The sequence below is a fragment of the Lethenteron reissneri genome, chromosome 65 (assembly GCF_015708825.2).
Source record: "Lethenteron reissneri isolate LAM-NWPU_2019-01 chromosome 65, ASM1570882v1, whole genome shotgun sequence".
NCBI lineage: Eukaryota > Metazoa > Chordata > Hyperoartia > Petromyzontiformes > Petromyzontidae > Lethenteron > Lethenteron reissneri.
Window position 1 is genome coordinate 13134117 of NC_083843.1, and position 21100 is coordinate 13155216.

At 51.9% G+C, this 21100-nt stretch overlaps 1 protein-coding gene across 1 annotated transcript; it reads right to left on the minus strand.

Annotated features, from left to right (window-relative positions):
- Window positions 1-1686: 1686 nt before the first annotated feature.
- LOC133359481 (glutamate--cysteine ligase catalytic subunit-like) lies at window positions 1687-20670 on the minus strand. The gene is made up of 12 exons (XM_061577897.1): window positions 20495-20670; window positions 17132-17242; window positions 16410-16468; window positions 16142-16278; window positions 8610-8748; window positions 7398-7513; window positions 6705-6797; window positions 6122-6226; window positions 4279-4360; window positions 3608-3693; window positions 2373-2493; window positions 1687-1883 (listed from the first exon to the last, which is right to left on the minus strand). Exons 1-12 carry the CDS (start codon window positions 20638-20640, stop codon window positions 1687-1689), a joined length of 1392 nt encoding a protein of 463 aa, XP_061433881.1. The 5' UTR covers window positions 20641-20670.
- Window positions 20671-21100: the final 430 nt, after the last annotated feature.

A 21100-nucleotide genomic window follows, 5' to 3' on the forward strand; every position in this document is an offset into this window, starting at 1 on the left:
TGGTGAGCGAAGTGATTGTTGCAAGTGTGGTGAGCGCGGTGATTGTTGCAAGTGTGGTGAGCGAGGTGATTGTTGCAAGTGTGGTGAGCGAGGTGATTGTTGCAAGTGTGGTGAGGGAGGTGATTGTTGCAAGTGTGGTGAGCGAGGTGATTGTTGCAAGTTTGGTGAGCGAGGTGATTGTTGCAAGTGTGGGGAGCGAGGTGATTGTTGCAAGTGTGGTGAGGGAGGTGATTGTTGCAAGTGTGGTGAGCGAGGTGATTGTTGCAAGTGTGGTGAGCGAGGTGATTGTTGCAAGTGTGGTGAGCGAGGTGATTGTTGCAAGTGTGGTGAGCGAGGTGATTGTTGCAAGTGTGGTGAGCGAGGTGATTGTTGCAAGTGTGGTGAGCAAGGTGATTGTTGCAAGTGTGGTGAGCGAGGTGATTGTTGCAAGTGTGGTGAGCGAAGTGATTGTTGCAAGTGTGGTGAGCGAGGTGATTGTTGCAAGTGTGGTGAGCGCGGTGATTGTTGCAAGTGTGGCGAGCGCGGTGATTGTTGCAAGTGTGGCGAGCGAGGTGATTGTTGCAAGTGTGGTGAGCGAGGTGATTGTTGCAAGTGTGGTGAGCGAGGTGATTGTTGCAAGTGTGGTGAGCGCGGTGATTGTTGCAAGTGTGGTGAGCGCAGTGATTGTTGCAAGTGTGGTGAGCGCGGTGATTGTTGCAAGTGTGGTGAGCGCGGTGATTGTTGCAAGTGTGGTGAGCGCGGTGATTGTTGCAAGTGTGGTGAGCGCGGTGATTGTTGCAAGTGTGGTGAGCGCGGTGATTGTTGCAAGTGTGGTGAGCGCGGTGATTGTTGCAAGTGTGGTGAGCGCGGTGATTGTTGCAAGTGTGGTGAGCGCGGTGATTGTTGCAAGTGTGGTGAGCGCGGTGATTGTTGCAAGTGTGGTGAGCGCGGTGATTGTTGCAAGTGTGGTGAGCGCGGTGATTGTTGCAAGTGTGGTGAGCGCGGTGATTGTTGCAAGTGTGGTGAGCGCGGTGATTGTTGCAAGTGTGGTGAGCGCGGTGATTGTTGCAAGTGTGGTGAGCGCGGTGATTGTTGCAAGTGTGGTGAGCGCGGTGATTGTTGCAAGTGTGGTGAGCGCGGTGATTGTTGCAAGTGTGGTGAGCGCGGTGATTGTTGCAAGTGTGGCGAGCGCGGTGATTGTTGCAAGTGTGGCGAGCGCGGTGATTGTTGCAAGTGTGGCGAGCGCGGTGATTGTTGCAAGTGTGGTGAGCGCGGTGATTGTTGCAAGTGTGGCGAGCGCGGTGATTGTTGCAAGTGTGGTGAGCGCGGTGATTGTTGCAAGTGTGGTGAGCGCGGTGATTGTTGCAAGTGTGGTGAGCGCGGTGATTGTTGCAAGTGTGGTGAGCGCGGTGATTGTTGCAAGTGTGGTGAGCGCGGTGATTGTTGCAAGTGTGGTGAGCGCGGTGATTGTTGCAAGTGTGGTGAGCGCGGTGATTATTGCAAGTGTGGTGAGCGCGGGGAGCAAGGTGAGTGAGGAGAGTGTGATAAGCATGGTGAGCATGGTGAGTGTGGTGAGCGTGGTGACCGAGGTCAGTGCGGTGAGCGAGGTAAGCATGGCGAATGAGGTGAGTGTGGTGAGGTGAGTGTGGTGAGGATCGCGAGCATGGTGGGCGTGGTAAGTGCGCTGAGCGTGACGAGTGACGTAAGCTAGCCAGTCTGGCAAGCGCCGTGGCTGAGCTCGTGCAAGGGGTCCGCGCCATGGCGGTGGGGCCGCGAACGCAACAGGGCGTCACAACGCAGCATTAGGTCATAGTTGACGCGCTCCGAGATGACGCTGTCGTGTGCGTAGTCGGGGTGGCCGCTCACGAAGGCGCGAAGCCGCTGGGCCGTCGTTCCTAGCTCCCCTGGGGGAAACCAACGAGACGCGCACGCGGTCGCCGCAGCGTCGTCAGCGGCAGCGGAGGAGGAGACAACGACGACCACCGCTCCCATGCACGTAGCGGTGTGCGGAGTCTCTCGCGCAAGTTAGGCGCCCAAGCTTGTCGCACCACGCAACCCGATCAGGATTCCTGAGCCCGGAGAGCGCTTGGATGGGCGACCACCGTGCACGCCGAGGCGTTACATGCTGCTGCGGTGCTACGTCGTCGGCAGCGGAAGGCAGTGTCCCCAAAATCAATTGTACTGTACAACACTCCCGCTTCTATGCTCCTGGCCATCAACAATCTGCAGTCATCACCTCCTCGGTTGCTTCCCCTCTTATGGCTGCCATTCCAACACCGGTCTCGTCTGTCAGCCATCATCCCCTGCACAGCGACGATGAGGCTTGCACGAGATCAGGACTCCTCATCGCTCGCACTTGGAGAAGGGGTGATGATCCGCTGGAGTGCACTCACCGGACGCACGCTTGCTGATGAGCTCCATGTAGTGGGAGATCGTGCACCGAGTCTCCACGTCCACCTCCATGTCTTCCAGGAAGCTGTTGACTATGGGGACGAGGCCCTGGAATAACCCCACCTGTGCTTGCACAGCACACGACAGCACACATCACAGCTCACCGTAAATACCACAGCACTCCGCACACACCACAGCACACCGTAAACACTACAGCACACCGCACACATCATAGCACACTGCACACATTACAGCACACCGTAAATACCACAGCACTCCGCACACACCACAGCACTCTGCACACACCACAGTACACTACACACAGCACAGCACACCGTAAACACTACAGCACACACCGCAAACACTACAGCACACACCACACACATCACAGCACGTACCACACATCACAGCACACCGCAAACACCATAGCACACACCGCAAACGTCACAGCACACACCGCACATATCACAGCACACACAACACATCAGAGCACAGCCCACACATCACATACCGCACACACCCTAGCACACCGTACACACCACACCCCACACCACAGCACACCACATTACAATTGATCACACTGCACCGCAGCACACCACGCCATGGCAGGCAGTGTCAGCTGCAGCCTTCAGTTTATCAGTGTTACTCTCACCAGGCTTGTCACATCGATTTGTTGCATCAAAGGATGGCGACAAATGGCAATGACTTGGTGGAGGCCTGAATCCAGCAGTGTATTGATCATGGCTGATGATTATATGTGGGATGGATCCATGACTGAAGTGGTGAGCCAGTCTGCAGCACGGGAAGTGCAAGTGACTGGTTTGAGTGGAGCTGCATGCTTGAAGGCAGCTCACATGATCACTGGGAGACGAGCTCTAATCATAATGTACAACTGTCAATCCACCGCTTCGATGATGGCCTCCCCAAGCAGTCATGGGGTTTTGACCATTCATCACATGCGTCAGCATGGGGTTTTCATGGGCACGGGGGGGGGGGGGTGCGTGGCGGAGTCTCCAGAACTGGTTCAGATTTCGCTCCACAACTGATGTTAGCCACAGCATGCCGACCACTATGCCACCGCGCAAAACGGTGAGTGAGACGTTATACAGCAGAGATTGTTGCGGTGCTCTGGACAGCCATGGCGGTGGATGGCAAAGAGTGAGCCTGATGCTGCAAGAGCCCACAGGGCCTGACACTATGAGGATGACTGTGCGCCCTGCCCCGCCGGGTTGCCCACCTTGCCGTTGATGATGGTGTCAATGCTCATGAGGATCCCCACCTCGCCCTCGGACTCGGTGCCGTCTGCTGGGGGAGCGTCCACCTCTGGCCACAAAAAAATAGAAACCGCATGGCAATTTGACGTTCACGCGAGTTGGCGAGCGACCGTGAGCGAGGTTAAGCGCGCGTGTGATGTGCACAAACATGCAGGGCAGGCTGGGGTGAAGGCTTGGGTTGCGAGGAGGTCCAGATCGTTGGCTTGGAGATCAGAGTGGCTGAGCCCACACCGCTGCGATGAGTAGATGGTCTCAGCCCGGTCAACAATGATTGCTCAAAAATTACAAAATCCATGACGTAAAATTTGGTTCTGCACTTAACTTCGCCAAATTCCAGCTGTGAGACTTCAAATATCGCGTTGATTGCCATGCAACAAACATTGCTGTTGGCAGCGGGGCAAGTAGGAGAGTGCTGCCCCCTACCATGTGACATGGAGGTCATTTGCAGAAGGGATCTCAAAAATAGTTCCGGGATAATCACTTCTGTGGGCTATTGTCTAACACGGGGATGGGGGTGGGTCACTGCCATGTGAGATTTCTGAATGTATTCTTCATCTCGTGACTCGACACCGAGAGCACAATCAGAGTAAAGTTGTGAAAAAGACAACGTCTGATTTGTAATGGCTCGACTTGCCTGCTTGAATGTCCTTCCTGAAATAAAACATCTCCTCCAGCACAGCGTTCCTCTTCTGCGCCTTCCTGATGTTCTGATCTACCTGCGACAGAAGAGAATTGATGGTCAGGGACGTGCCAAACATTCAGGCGGCAACCTTATGCACCAAAGGTGCTTGAGAGAAGCAATAAAAAAAGTCGCAAATTTAAAAAAATAACATTTGTAATGCGCTGCAGTTTTTGTAATATTGAGGGGCGCCGGAACCAGAGCCTGGTGCTAAAAAATTTCCAAGCTCTGAGGCCCAATACAGGGACTCCTCTACGTATGAACATTCGACTTACGAATTTTTGGAGATACGAACAGACCGAACAGTCATAAATTCAACTGAAGCGCAATTGATGTCAGTGGTGGCATCTACATCTGAACCTTATGGTGGGACCCCGGGGTCCCGAATAAACGGATATTCAACCGTAACTAATTTGTTTTTGCCGACTCCGTCCCACCACACACAGAAACGCCGCAAACCACCTGGCATGGATCATTCTGTTGTCATGTCGTCTAAGCGCAGCGAGGACGAATGCGCAGAAGAAGCAAAACTTTGAAACTTTGATAAAAAATACTTTGCAAAGCAGTTTATGCGAGAGCCAGGGGCTTATGGGACCCCGGAGTCGCGCCTATAGGTTAATCTGCAGAACATGAATAATCAGTGGCATCTACATCTGCAGAACTTAAAGAACCAGTGGCATCTACATCTGCAGAACATAAAGAAAACAGTGGCATCAACAACTACATGAGATACTTCAACTTTTGAACCCATTCCCCGAGTTTAGTGTACATGCCGTACAATGGGTTTGGAATCGACGGGAGTAAAGTTGGACTTATGAACAAATCGATTTATGAACAGACCTTTGGAACCTAACTCGTTCGTAAGAGGAGTCACTGTATTTGGACGCTTAGGCCAACTCTATGAACGTGTGTTTGTACACGTGGGAGGAAAGCAGAGCACTCAAAGAAAACCCACTGTGTGTGAACGGAAGGGGGGGGGGGTTGCAGATGGAATACAGATGGCAATGAATCCACTTGCTGCACTGCCATACCCTAGCCTGAGCCAGGAGATGGCAACCTTGCAGCGCTAGCGGCACTGTGTGGGGAGCGGTGTACGTAACGAAAACGTACCGTTAGTCACAATGCTAACGTGAGTCGAAATTATGGGGTCATTATGGGAGGTGAAACGTTGACTGCAAAAACCGTCATCCTGATGTCACTGTTAACCGAGGGACTAACGTACAAGTTACATTTTGTGTGGAGGTTTTTTTGTTGTTTAAGCTATGGGAGGAAACCAGAGAACCTGGAGGAAACCCATGCAGAACAAAATCCACTCATAAAGGTACCCGAATCGGCAAGAGAACCCAGGGCATTCTAACTCTGAGGCACAAGCTCTACCATTGTCATAGGCTATCCGTCACAATCGAGGATACTTGTCTTCCATATAAAAGTCGGATTATCTGTGGGCCCGAAGATGGCTGAAGAAATGGATCTGGGATTGACAGATTCTGCGCAGCTCAGGCACGTGTCTAGAATCAGTGAGTGGGTGGAACTAGGTTAGGAAGTCGGGCTGCAGCGTCGTGCTGTTTCAAACATTCCCGCAATTCCTGTTTCCGCTGAATTGTAATGCGACCTGGTCGAGCCTTGCCGTAATGCTCACACGTGCCCGAGTCGGGAATCGAACCCAGGCCATTCTTACTCTGAGGCACAAGCGCTACCACTTGCGCCAGCCTATATACAAGTGGATGGGTTGCAATGCGACCAGGATGAGCCTCCCGGCAGCGCTCGCATGGTCGGTGGGAGGGACGCGACTCCTTACCTTTGACAGTGGCACGAGGAAGTTGAGACCATAGGAGATGATGACGCGCGTGAGCAACACCACAAACACCACGTACGCCGCGTTCTCAAAGTCCGTGAGCTGCACCTGCATCACACGCTGCCTGCTTCATCTGACCCACACTGCTCAACCACCACGATTGCATGTCACAGCACACTCACTCAGTCCTCCGCTCACTCACACGCTCATCCACTCACTCACCACACTGCATGTGACAACAACAATAACACACTCGCCCACACACTCGCCCACACACTCATTCAACCACTCAATCGCCCACTCACTCACCCGCTCACTCATTCACTCAATAACCACACTGCATGTAACAACAACAACAACACTCGCCCACCGACTCAATCGCTCACTCACTCATCCACTCACTTATTCACCCACTAACTCACTACACTGCGGGGTCAGAACGCTTCTGGTTCTGCTTCTTCGCATGTACTGCTCCATTTTGAAATTCCCTCCTCCCATCATCACCTCTTTTTCCCAAGCCTCAGAGGCATCTCAGTATGACTCCACCTCAACGTATAATCCGCGTCGCCCTCTCGGAGAGGCTTACGTCCATCGGCCGGAACTCGACGCGCCACCCGATGTTGGTGTTCGGCGGTGGAGGTTTGAAGCGTAATGTCTGCCAGTTTGTGGACTGGATGCACTGCAATGCACATGCACACGGATACACGCACGCACACGGGGTGGGCGCTCCGGCCAGCGCCCACGATCACGGAAGACACGTGCCGATCCCTTGCGGGTGTTCTCCAGTCAGGCTATCACTTCTCACGGAATATTTTATGGGGTTACCGGTTAGGTAGGCACACGACTGGTAGCACCGCAAGTGGGGAATTCGAGGGTTGGCAGGGCGGATCGGTATTAACACATCTCAAAGCAGGAAGATGCCTGGGTTAGATTCCCGACTTGGGGACCTTTCAGCGTGGAAATTTTTGTGTCTGTTTTTCCTCCTGTTCTTTATGGGTCTCCTACGGGTTCCCCGGTTTCAACCCACAGCTTTAAAAAAATACACCATGCGATGCAACTGACGTTTGCCAAACAACATAAAATGCTGAAATTTACCTGCAAATTACTCAAATTAGCAGCACACAGAGGCAGCTGCAGCAATATCGCAACCCCCCCCCCCCCCCCCCGCTTATGCAAAAATTGGCGGCACCCTCCTGCAAAATATTTTTGGGACCTGGCGAGACCTTTATGGGTAAACAAGCGGAATAATATTCATAAAGTACACTGGCGGATGACTCACTTCAAAGTGGTAGGCCTCGTTCTCATCGTCGTCGGCATGGATCTTCTCGCAGAACAGCACGAGGGGGTCGCGGATGAAGAGGTGAGCAAAGTGCTGAGCGAGCAGCGGATCGATGCCTGTGAGCCAGAGGCACGGCTCATGCAAAAAGATACAAAGTTCCCCCCCGTGTGCCCTTGAACAGAGGCTGCTGCGAGCAAGCGCTGTTAGAGAGCACCGATGACGGCTGGAACGGTATACGAGGGGAGTACATGGCCAGCACCACGTCCAACCGTCTTTGTCTCCCCAGTAGCGATGATTACACACCACACCAGGTACTCATTTGAGGCTGAGTCGACCTAGGGGAGGCCCACGAACAGTTCAGTTAATCATCACTGGTCACCAGTTTCGTAGAGCAGCACGTGCTTACTGCTACACTACCTCTTCTCCACATGCACACACAGCTCATGCAAACACACATTGCATGTCACTAGATTAAGAAGAAAAACACATTGCATTGACAAATCTAAAAATAAAATAATTAAAACCAGCTTCATTAGGCGATAGCCAGAAATGGGGAAAATTACTCCTGTTTTGGTCTTAATTGCTCCTGGAATTACCAGCAGAAATATCGCAGTACTCGAATTGTAAATGTTGTAGGGTTTACTCTCCAACACCCAACTGGTGTGCTGAACAAGTAACTAATTGGGTATGTTTTGTTTAAGTGAAAAACCTTACCGATTGCCTTGATATCCTCGATCTAACCAGTTTAAAAAGCGAAGAGGGGAGAGCTGGAGCAGATGGAGGTTGGGAACTGGGGGCCTGCAAGGGACACCAGCCAGTAGACGTACTCAGCCCAATCACAATCGACGTGGCGTATCATGATTTCCTCGCCGGCATGCCTGTGGTCACGCAGCACCGAGTCACGTGCCCTCGACCAGTGAGAGCAGTAGATAGTTGCACCGGCACGGCAAGTCAAAAATCCTTTGGTGTTTCACAGCATGCGCGATTAATCCATAACCCCAATAAACGGTCGGTGAAATTGAAGGAGGGGAGAGGTGAGCATGGCGGGGGAGGTAATTGTTGCAGAGAGGTGAGCGCGACGGGGGAGGTGAGCATGGCAGAGGAGGTGAGCGGCGAGTACGACAGGGGAGGTGAGTAAAGCAGGGGAGGTGAGAATGTTGGGGGAGGTGAGCCTGGCAGTGGAGGTGAGCATAGCAGGCAGAAATTCCGTGCCTGCATCCAGGAGCTGCAGGTGGACGTCCTCGTCCTTGGGCAGCTCCAGGTCATTGAACTGCGCTCCGCCGGGCGACAGGAAGCTGTCGATGGAGTCAAACCGCGATTTGGCGATTCGCCACTTGCACGTTGTCAGGGGCTGCAAAAAGGGAGATGCGCAGATTGATATTTTGATTGTGAAGATTCTCAGTGGTGCCAGCTCAACGCTGTCGCCTCATGGCAACGACAACCGAAGGCTGCAAAAACAAATGGCAATCAACCCGGTGCCTAGGGAACAACGCGTTATGATGTTTATTATTATTTAAAATGTCCAGAGCTAAATGTTCCGATCCATAGTCACGTATTTTCGCGAGCACGTACATACTCCCCCTGCAGAGTTAATTGCAACGCGGTGTTTATCACCGACGAGTCACGATATCTCAAGCGCTGTCCAGTGATCAGTTAACAGGCGCGAACAAGGAAGCACAGCCAAATCAGGGCTTGAATTCAGCCAGGGGCTTGTCTGGGTTGGCGATCCAGAAGATGTTTCTGATCCCGGCATGCCCTTGCCTCCCCCAGGTTCCCAGAACATTGCTCCCTGGACAGAAGCTCTGCTTCACTCTGCTGTCCAGATATATAACTACCTCTTTGAACACATTATCAGCTAAATCACTGATTCTGGTCTTCTCGGCCTCCAAATGCCGAAAACATATGGTACATCATAAGACCTCCTTTGCCAGTAGCAAAATATAATAGTTTTTTTACCCTTTTATTTGGCACAAAACTGACACCTTTTTACAAGGGATAATGTTTGCATTTTGATCACAATACCTGTGGTCAAAATGCAAACAAACACAGCACTCTGATAATGTATGCATTGTCCTTGAAATTGATTGGTCCACACCAGAGACGGTCTCAGGGTGTTCGACCAGATGACGCCAAAAGGCACACGTGCCTCTCTCTTACATCTCTCATGCTTCCATGTCCTTTGCATTGCACTCTCATGCTCACATGTCCTTTGGATTGCGCTCTCATGCCTTTGGATTGCACCGCTCTCCATTCTTACAGTTACATGCTAATTTCTCACATTAATATCACTAGCCCTGTCCACTTCTTTATGACCCTTGGGCTACACCCATTTCAAACCTTTTAAAACAGTCTGCCTCAGCAGCAGATCATGCTTTCCCACCTGATGACAGACACTTGTGTTGCTCCCGAAATGTAGTGATTTATTTTATTTTATACCTATGTTACTTCACCGAAAGATCCAAAGAGTGTAGAAGTCTTAGGGCATGACTACGTGATGCAGACTACGTACCAGGACATCGGACAATGAAGATGAAGACCTCATCCCTCAAACAGCATGGGGGATGGCAACCCCTGAGGTGCTGTCGGCGGAGTAGTGCACCGACCCGGCGCGCAACGGCTCACTACCATCGGGGAAGGAGCGCCGGATGGCATACTCCAGCCTTTCAGAGCTCCTGCAAGCCACAGCGTCAATCGTCATGGAGCTCCACCGCAAGGAGCCAGCGGTTGACGGAGGTGCAGCGGAACCGCGTGGAAACAAAGCCTCCGCCGCCATTTCCCCCCAAGTGGGAACCTCTGTGGCGCAGTCCGCGCTTGTGGCTGCCATCTTGTCAGAAGAGAAGAGTGCAGAGCCCGCCAAATCCGAAGCTACATCCAAATCGCCTGTGGAAATTCCATCTCTCCGGTGATGACTGCCCTTCGTGAAATAATTTACAGCCGCCGGAGGGGACTGGGTGGCCGTCAAGCGTCGGTTCCTGATGAACACCGACTTAGCGGAGTGGACCGAGGTGGAGTCATTGATGACGACGCCCTGGCAGTGTTTCTCACCATCCCACCGTCAAAGAGGACCATGCTGACTCAAGCCTTTGACCAAATGGCAGCAATTTACAAGTCACCGTCGAACATGCACCACAAGTTCCCCTCGACTTCCATAGCGCACTTTTGATGCTAGTGAAGGCTGCCTTTCCGAGGATGGGCCACAACGGAGTCGACTCGTTGGTCCTCGAGAGATTGCTGGCTTTGGCTAAGGACCTCAATATCGTCCTGCCGCCTGTAGACGACCATCTTTCGCCTATCAATGTTGAAAGATGCATCCAGGCTCAACAGCTCTTGCAATGGCACAAGGGGTTGGCGGGGTGTACCACGTCCTGTGAGGGGACGAATACACCTGAAGACGTAGAGCCCATCCCAGCCTGCGCATCAACCCAGAGCGGAGGCGGGTGAGGGGACGGCATGGTGGGATGGGCGGAAGACCAGCGATGGCGGAAGACATCTCGTCCTGGGAGCGGGCTCGTCATGTACTACAGCTGTGGCCTGCTAGGGCATGTCTCGTAGGGCTGACGCGTGCCACGACGATGCCTCCCCGGACCACCACCATCATCTGCCCGACCGTCCTTTGCTCCACTGCACCCGAAGGCGAGTCACGACACATCCCACACCCATCTCTTTCATTCAGTTTCTGTTCCGGTCGTGCGTCGGTGCAAGAGGATTCTGACTTCAATCGGGCCGGCCGGCCGCTCCTACTGGGTCAGTGGTCAAAGCTGGCCAATTGAGTGGTGGCCGTGACTAAAGGTTCATCCGCTGTCATTTGATTGATAGAAGGGGTTGAAATTAGGATGCTCGTTGACACCAGTGTGTCAGCGACCATCATTTCAGAGTTGATTTATAATATCTTGACCCCTAATTGTTGTTCCTTATGCTCTGTCGAAGCTCTGTGCTTCACCACAAACGGCGGCTCATTGGGATAATAACAACAGAGGTGTGTATTTTGGATGTCAAATTTATGGGGACCAGTTCTTGTTTCAACGTCCTTTGCTATTCCTTGCTTGCTCGGGACTGATTTTCTGGGAAGGATGCCCCTGGAAATTTAGATTGACCAGAGGTGCCTGGAATTACCATCCGGCCGTTGAATAGCATTCTTGCCTTCTCCCACTTGCTTGTGCACAGCTAACGCTACCGTGCAAGCATTTGCATGTAGGATGGTTAAAATTCCCCCCGACGCACGAATGTTGGTCCCCCTACGATTGTGAAAGCCACTAGACCAGGAAGTGACGGCGGGAGGAATTCTCTTGGGACCTAATGAAGCCAGTCGTGGATTGACGTTAGTAGGGGCTCAGATGTTGGTATCCAACGATCAGGAACCCTTCATTCAGGTTCATAACGCAGGGTTTAGACACGTTTGTCGAAGAAGATACCATGCTAGCTCATGCGTCACCAGTGCTTTATGAGGAAAGCATTGTTGGCAGTGTGGGTGCCACATCGAATACGCGGCCCCACCAAAGTCCTGATGAGGGGTGGATGGATACGCTTTGTTCGGAGAATACGGATTTGTCCAAGGTCCAGAGGGGGAAATTGAGGGCGCTTTTGCGCGAATTTTCAGATGTTTTTAGCTAAAGGGAACTTTGACATCGGCCGCACTATTCTTTTGAGTCATCACATTGATACGCGTGACGCTACTCCCATCCGGCAGAATCCCTACCGGTTGAGCCCTAAGGAAGAAGAACACGTTTGGCTGGTGGTTGACAAAATGTTAGCCACAAATATTATTTAATCATCCACCAGCCCATGGGGAGCCCCAATTGTAGTTGTTAAAAAGCAGGATGGTAGCTTGCGCTTTTGTGTTGACTTCCGTAAGGTTAATAAGGTCCCTGTTGCTGATGCGTATCTTCTACCTCGAATGGACGATTCACATTATGCTCTAGCAGGAACGCGGTTCTTTTCCACTCTTGATCTCCTATCCGGGTTTTGGCAGTTGCCGTTAGACAAAGCCTCTAAGCCCAAAACAGCCATTCATACACCACAAGACTTGTTCAAATTCAATCAGCTTCCGATGGGTCTTCATTCCACGCCGGCTATGTTCCAGCAATTAATGGAACTGGTTGTGGCTGGTCTCCAGCGGGACTCGTGTGTGATATATCTCGATGATGTTATAGTTTTCAGCCGTACGTTTGACGAACACCTGGAACGGCTACGCACTGTCTTTCTCAAAATGCGTGCGGCCACCTTCAGAAATTGGTTCGGTATCTTGGCCACATAGTAAGTGAATCGGGTATTGTGATTGACCCAGACAAAACCGCGCGTGTTCGTATTTGCCCGACCCCCACGTCGGTGGGGGAGGTGTGCAGTTTAATAGGATTTGCATCCAAATTACCACTGCTTTTTAGTCAGGGTCACTACCATCACTAAACCTCTCCAATACTTCATGGAAAAGGGTCATAAATTCCATTGGGGGGAGGAGGAGGCCGCATTTGTTGCGCTTTGGGGTGGCTTGGTGAACGCCCCTACCCTCTGCTTTCCTGACTTTTCCTTGCTGTTCTTCCTTGATACAGACGCTAGTAACACCAGAATTGGAGCTGTTCTGTCTCCAGATATCGATGGCCTTCGATAGGGTTGTCGCATACGGAAGCAGAGAGCTGTCTCCGGCCGAACAACGGTACTGTGTCACACGCTGGAAACTGTTAGCTATTGTGGTTTACGTGCAACAGTATCACACCTATTTGTATGGTAGACGCTTTGAGGTGCACTCTGACCACGCAGCGCTACAATATGCGCTGCGTGTTAAACAGCCATCTGGCCAACTTTCACGTTGGTTGGAGGTCCTCCAGGACTATTCCTTAAATGTTACCTATTGCAAAGGCTCCTGACACACGAACACTGATATCCTGTTGTGATTGCCGGGTGCGCATGTTTTTCGGGCTCCGGGCGCTGTAATTCACCCAACGAGTACTCGCCCCCTTCCCTTGCGGCAGCAGCCGAGGTTGTAACATCTGAAGTGGCCGCGGGTCCAGTGGCGCGTGATGCCGTCATTGGGTTGGACCAAGACGAATGGGGCGCCTCCAGGTTGAGGTAGCTTCCCTGCTTAAATTGTGACGCTGTGTCAGGGAGGATGATGTGGGTGGGGATCGACGGGTGTCGCCTTTCCCATTCTTAGAGGCGGATTGCTCATGCATTGGGACAGAGGGTTGTGCCGTTATAACATTGTTGTGCCCACTGCCCTGCGGGGCAAGGTCATTTGGGTGGTACACGAGCACCTGTTGCACCTGGGTGTGCATAAGACATTGGCCAACTTAAGCTGGACTTCTTCTACCCTAGCATGGCTGAGGATGTTACTAATTTGTTGAAAGGGTGTGTGCAGTGCATGGGGCAGAAACCGCTGGTGAAACCTTGTTGTCCAATATTGTAATCGATTCAGGTCTCCCGCGTAAATGAAATAGTTGCTCTGGACATCCCTGGTCCATTTCCCACTACCCCTCGTGGGACTAAGTATTTCCTAGTGGGAGTCGAGCATTTTTCACGATGGCCTATGACCTGGCAGCTCCCCAACCAGTCGGTGGCGACGATCACTGAGGCATTCCTCAATGACTATGTAATGGACAAGGGTGCTCCTGAACGTCTTCTGACTGATCAGGGCAAAAATAAATTCTTCAAAATTGTTGCGCGAAGTGTGCGATTTGTTGGGAACAAAGAAAGTACGCACATCACCATACCACCCGCAGACGGAGGGCATGGTTGAGCGTCTGCACAGGATTCTGACCTCTACGTTGAGCCATCAGGTCAGCGAGTCACAACTCGACAGGGATTTGCAAATTTCCGGAGTCCTAGCTGCATATAGGATGGCTCCTCATGCATCCACCGGGAACTCGCCGTTTTTTTAATGTACGGGAGACAACACAACCCCCCGATTGATGTCCAGTTACAAGCCCTGCCCAACAAGGCTAAATCTAAAATTTCTGATTCCGTGCGCTAAGCCTTCAAAAGCTTTCCGAAGGGCGGGAGGCTTCCAGGGAAAATTCCAATTCGCGTAAATTAGCAAATGAGCGGCTGAGGGGTTCCCGTGCTTGTGCACATGAGTGGGCACCTGGGGATAGAGCCTGTTTGCACTGTTCACAGGTAGTGATGGGTATGTCGCCCAAATGATTCAAACCCTGTGTGTATGACCCTACCCCACACTCACACACTCACAACGCATCGCCCGGCGTCTGCTTAACACAACAGTGTTGAACAAGAAGACAAACCACCAACACGCACATATCTGGAATAAGAAGAAGACTAATAATAATAGTGCGTCAACTATTAGCTGATGATGAAGAACATTGATGACCATTGAGTTATGTGGATACGGTCGTTTAGAAGTATGTTAGTCGTTATTTTTGTTAATTGCATAACTTACCAATGAATTCATTGATGAAACTAAACGTCTAGAAACCTATGTTATGAATCCACACACTCGCAGAGAGACTATTGTGTTGAAATCTTTCTTTTGATCACAGAATCTTGCCTGCGAATTAATTGAAGCCTTAGCCAATTGATAAGCATTTGCTGAAGCAGGCACACTGCCACACACCATTATTCCAAGATATTTCGTTAATTACATAATCTTACCAATGAATTCATTGAGGCCTACTTTTGCCTTCGGAACATGTTTCTTTATTGCCGTTCGTTTGAATATCGTCACATTCATTTTAAAGGACTTTTTCCAACTGCCGTATATGCTCGTGTTACTCTCAGGAATGAATATATTGTTCTGTTACCCAATTTTACAAACGTAACCATTGAGGGTTAAATGTACGGATTAATGAGGAGAACACCTCCAGGTGTACTGTGTGGACAATTCCAAGCATATTAGAGTGTTATGTTTTTGGTTAGAAATGTAAATTGCTTAACACAGAAGTGTCTGAATGGTGCCTTCCAAAGTTCATACTTAATAATCTTAATTATGAGAACTGTATCCTGCGGTGAGATTTGAATTTGGAGACCTGATATAAAAACACTAAGACACAATCAGTAAATGTTAAACCAAGAATAATTGTATTATCCTGATTGATAATACAACCCTAGACAACGAAGCCGACCTTAATTTAGCATAATTACATCACAATTGTTTAACTTCATACAATTCATTGTATTATCCTGATTGATAATACGACCCTAGACAACGAGGCAGAGCCTAATTATCATAACGACATGCATTAGCATGATTCTATGCATTTGCATAACTAATCACAATTAAACATTAACAATTAGCGTAATTTATGCACATACTTACATAAATCAGCATGGTTTCTGATAATTACGCATTTTCCATTTTAATGTAATTTGTATTAATTTAATTAATTTTATAAATTTTTCAAGACCCGACATATACAACACCATCCACAAGTCTCCTGCCTGCTTCCGTGCCTGCCAAGTGTCCTGTCGGCGATCTGGCTGCCAGCGGTTGTTTGCGGCACCGCCTCAGCCATTACCTGCCCTTCCTACAATTTTAAAAAATTATGTTTGTCTCGTGTATGGCACTTTTGGGGAGCTAGATATAAATGTTGAGGTCTGCTGGCAACGAAAGGGCTTCAGGAGAGAGCACATGCAGTCCTGTTATTCCTCCAATGAAGAGACGGAGACCACACTGGTCTATTATATGGTCCATCATTTGGGTTCACAGTTGCATTGCTTATTAAAATAGTCTAGTTTCAACTTGCTACACCGTTGTGAAATGCCTGACAATAGTTTAATAGTTTTTTTCTTAGCTCTACCTGCAGGCAGCAGTTTCCCGTGCCGAATCCCGTCGCGTCCATGTAAATGTGGTCAGCCTTCATCGCGATGGCCGCCTCCTCGTCACCGTGCGGGATTTGGTCGATGAATGGGGATGGAGTGTTTCTGTCCCTGAAGACTAGGGGGGTGGGGGAGGTAGACGAGGGGGGAAGCGAGGTTTGAAGCGCAGCACATACTCCTGTTGTTGTACGTTGCAGGTGAAAGGGAAAAGAATGGGGGAGGGGGGCGGCTGGTTTTAATGATACCCACTTGGTACGTTCACCACGACCTTCTCTCCTCGCCTCTCGCGGATGTTCCTCGTAATCGTACTGCGGGCAAGAGATGACAAAAAACGAAACCCGACGACGTTTCTGTGAAATTCAAATGAATGCAACGGCCCTCCGTAATGGTACCCCGCAACATCAACATTATCTGCCCCCTGACGTCAATCCCGGGGCACTACGGTGGCGAGATGTTAACTACATTTCCTGGTATACAGGAGGTCGTGAGTTCGATCCCTATGCTGCCACCTGTATATTTGGAATTGCATGTTGTCCCTTTGGTTGCGTGGAATTTTTCCGGGTCCTCTGGTTTTTCCCTCCACATTTAGAAACATGCGTTTAGAGTATTTGACTGCTATACATTTCCACACGATAAGAAACTTTGTTGAGCTATCATTTTTGGCCAGGTCGCTTCTGGAAAAGAGCTGCATAGCTCTGTTGGCCTTACCTGGTGAAAAAAAAAATTGTTTAGTTTATTTTAGTTTACTCCAAAGTACTCGTTTGAGGCTGAGTCGACCTAGGGGAGGCCGAGGACTGGTTCAGATCATCGTTATTCGTGTTGACTATGAGTGGGAATCTAACTCGGGCTACCGGGTTTAGTAGGGCAGCGCACTGACCGCTACTACACTATCCCTCCCCACACTGTCCAGATCTCACGCACTCACTCATGTACTCACTCCACACACTCAAACACTCACCACACACTCTCACCTGAAGCGCGGGTGGCAGGTGATAGCCTCGTCCGGCAAGAACACAGACGCAGATAGTCCATCTCGGTGCTGGGGCACACACTCAGGCTGAGAGAAACCTGGGCAGCCGAGTCTGCATCAACAGGAGCCACGCACAGGCGAGTCAGCGGGTGAGCGAGGGCGCCCATACATGAATGCGGGCGAGCCAGCTATACGTGACATGCAGGCTGGCCCTCCCTGTTTGAACCGAAATCTTCACAGCGACCGGGTCGTACAGCAGCGTGGTCGTGAGAGAAATGAGGGCAAATATTCCAGGCGGTGAATTCGGGCCCCCCACTCGCCCCCCACACGTAGCATTCTGTGCCGGGCTTCTGGGAACATCTGGGCGGGCCTTGCGCTTTTTAATTCAGATCGAAAAGTAATTACTTTAAAACTGTGTGGTGCCACAACGACGGGGCCGCTCTGCCGAGCCAGGGAGCCGCCCGGCTTCCCCCACCGCACTGCCCCCCATCACCCGCCCCACATAAGCACACACCCGCACGCATTCCCCCCCCCCCCATAGAGCTGGAAGGGAAGGTTACCTGATCGACCGGTTTTTATCCGAGAGACCCTTATCGGGATTAATTCTCACGGTTTCCGGCGATCAGGGAATTGGATGACCTCCCCCGTGCTACGTGGCACCGCGGCGCTGCGGCCGGCCTTAATATGGTGTGGTCGCGGCGTGGGGCATTCGGCCACCGCGGTTGAGGCGCATTTCCCCCCCACACACACCCCCACGAGTCGACGGGGCAAGCAGAGGAAGCACGGGACAGCATGAATAGCGGGGTCACAGGGGCTGTTGCGCATAGTCATGGAGGGTTGGGATAATTGCGCTTGAGCGCGCAGGCCCCATTGTTAGGAAGGGTAAGGGAGTAATTAGGATGTACGCCGCCAACGTCGCGCACTGATTAGCATATCAACAGCGCCCGGGAACCGCCGTGCGCGGGCTTGGGGTGCACGAGCCCATTGTTCAGCGCAGCATCCCCTTTGAGGTAGGGAGGATAAATAGAGGAGCGGAGAGGGGAAATCGCCCCTTCTCTCCAGGCCAGCGGACCAGCAGGAGTTCCAGCCAGCGACCCGGACGTCCGTGCGACGCATCGAGGTACGCTGTTAGTGCAGAGAGCAGCGAACCTCCGCGGGCACCAAACAGTGAGTGGGGAGGTGAAGTAGGGTATCGTAAGCCGATAAATAGGGACTAGGTACAGGTTTAGTGGAATAGGCCAGCCTCGTCGACTCACTGATTCCACATCAATTCGCAGGTGGCATATAATAAATCATTAATAGCGAAGCGTGGTCTCGCGTGATCTTGTCGTGCAGTGTGAGCGTGTGGGTGCGCTGTGTGCACAGTGGTTCGCCACGTGAGTGAGCGCTGCGCGGAGCTGAGCGCGCGGGTTGCGCGTGGGTACGCAGTGATTCTGTGGTGCTGCGGCTCGCCTCGGGGGAGCGCTGCGCAGAGCGGTGCGAGAGTGGGTGTCGCGTGTGTTCACTCCGTGTGTGATACAGGTGCGCGAGTATAACGTGAGTTGAGTTGGAGTGCGCGGAGCGGCGTGTGTGTGGGCGTGCGTGCGTAATCGGCGTCCCCCAGGTGCGCGCTCATAACGTGAGCGGCCAGCAGGCGGCGAGCGCTGCGCAGAGCGGCGCAAGAGTGGGTATCGCGTGTGGAGCTGTATGCGTGTGTGCGCGCACGTTCACTACGTGTATAATACGGATGCGCATTGGGAACGTGCCGCACAGGGCTATACTGCGAGCACGGCGTTTGATCGACGATGATGTGCGCACGTATGCTCGCAGCGTGGGAGCGCGGCGCGAGGCTGTAACCGTAGGGGCGTCGCGTTCGAATGCCGGCGAAACCGTAGCGGGTAATAGGGAGGTGGGGTAACGTAAACGAATAGGGGATGCAGGCGGGAGGGACCCCGGGGGCCGACGGCCCCCACAACTGCTTGTTGTGTTTAGTTTGTTGTCCTCCCCACCCCCACCCTCCCCCTGCACACTGCGATTAGCCCGGTTGGCTACGTTCAGTACGAAAGAAGTTAAACATACATATGTAGCGACACAGCACTGACTGCTGCACAGCAGCTGCACCTGAACCGTATGGCAGGACTCCGGGGTCCAGAATAAACGGAAGTCAAAATCGGAATAAATTAAAAACGATTTTCGCGACTCCGTTCCATGGCGCACATAGACACCGCGACCCACCTCTGTTGTCATGTCGTCCAAGTGTAGTGAGTCCAACTGAGTCGCAGACGTTGTCCTGCTCCCAGGACAACGTCTGCGACACAACCTACACTTGGGTGTTGAATGGCAGAACTAGACACGATTCACTATCCCTGCCCGGACCACAAGCTGGGTCCCAGACCGCGTAGCTAGAGGCTTCTTTAACCCGACCGTGGATCTTCATCACCAGCAACACGAAGAACCCCGAGCCCCTCACGGGGCCCCCGTTATATTGTCCTGGGCTCGGCCTAGCTCCATCCCTCGCCCCGCCCACCTCTCGAGTTCTTTCCTGAAGGCTCCCCGAGAGCTCTTTTAGACCACGTAACCGCCCAGCGTCCCCCGTCCACCGGTGGCCCCCCTCCAATATCATCCGGTCACGTATCGGCAGGTCAACCAGCGTATCATGCCCCAACGTAACCCTGGCTGGCTGACGCTCCCTCTCGCTCCCTCACCGGGAGCCCACACCGCACACTGTACCTGGTGCCTCCGCGCTGACCAGCGCTCACCCAAGCCCTGCTAGGGCTGCTACTACACCCAGTAAGCGGGCTACACATAATGCCAACACATTATCCGCCGTGGCTTCATAAGCCCGGCACCCCACAATGACAATCACAGTCACTACACAAGCACAGTGAGGACGACGCGCAGAAGAAACAAAAGTTTGAAACTTTGATTAGAGCATCATGTAGAGCTCGCAGTGGAGAGCGAGAGCTCTGGGCTGCTGGTTCTGGGAGTGCACTCGTCTCGTCGTAGATGTCGTCATCACCGCCTTAGTCGCTGCCGCCTTTGCCCGATCATTGCGCGGCCGGACAGTAGTTTACTTTCTCGGTCGACGCCATCGGTGCAACGTGGACAGGGTCGTGTCTAGGCTGGGTCATACAGAAGTGTGGTCGTGAGAGAAAGAGGGGGCCGGAGTTGGGGGAGTGAATGTAATGAAGGAAGGACGGTGCCTTCTGCGACTACCTCGTCTCCAGCTGAGTGTGTGCGCCGCACGCCACCCGCACACACACAAGCCTCAATAAGGGAGAAGAGATCTACGACACTACACATACATACAAAGGGGCTCAGCTTACACGCAGGTGCCTACTTCTTCTCCTGAGAGGAGAGCGACGCCGACGACACTCCCTCTCACCTGGGGAAGGTGGTGAGGGAGCATATTGTCTCGTTCGAGCGTAGCCGAGCCAGCACGTCTCTCCGCCGCAGCCTCATGCTCGGCTCCACGCTGGCCAGCTCGGCCATGGAGCTTCCGTACGGCTGCATTGGGATACCCTCCAGCATGTAGCTGCCATACTCCAGGTGCCACCGCGATGGGTACCTGCCACATGGGAGAGATATTACCATTATTATTATTGCGTTGCTTCATCCTGCTTGTTCGTGCACGCAAGGAAGTCTCACTGAGCCAAAATCACTCTCATTAAGTGGAGTCCTGCTATATTTTCATAGCAGCGTGGAGATGATTGATATGTATATTCTAATTCAGGCAATTTTGCGGGTATTTTTTTCTTCATAATAGGCAAACTATTTTTTATTTTACCAGGTAAAGCCCATTGAGCTTTGTAGCTCTTTTCAGAAGCGACCTGGCCACAAATGATAGCTCAACGAAATAGGTTATCGTGTGGACATGTATACTAGCCAAATACAGTACACTATAACCATGATGGTAAATGTGGAGGGAAAAAACGGAGCAGCTGAAGAAATATTCACGCCACCACGGGGAGACCATCACAAATTCAAAATA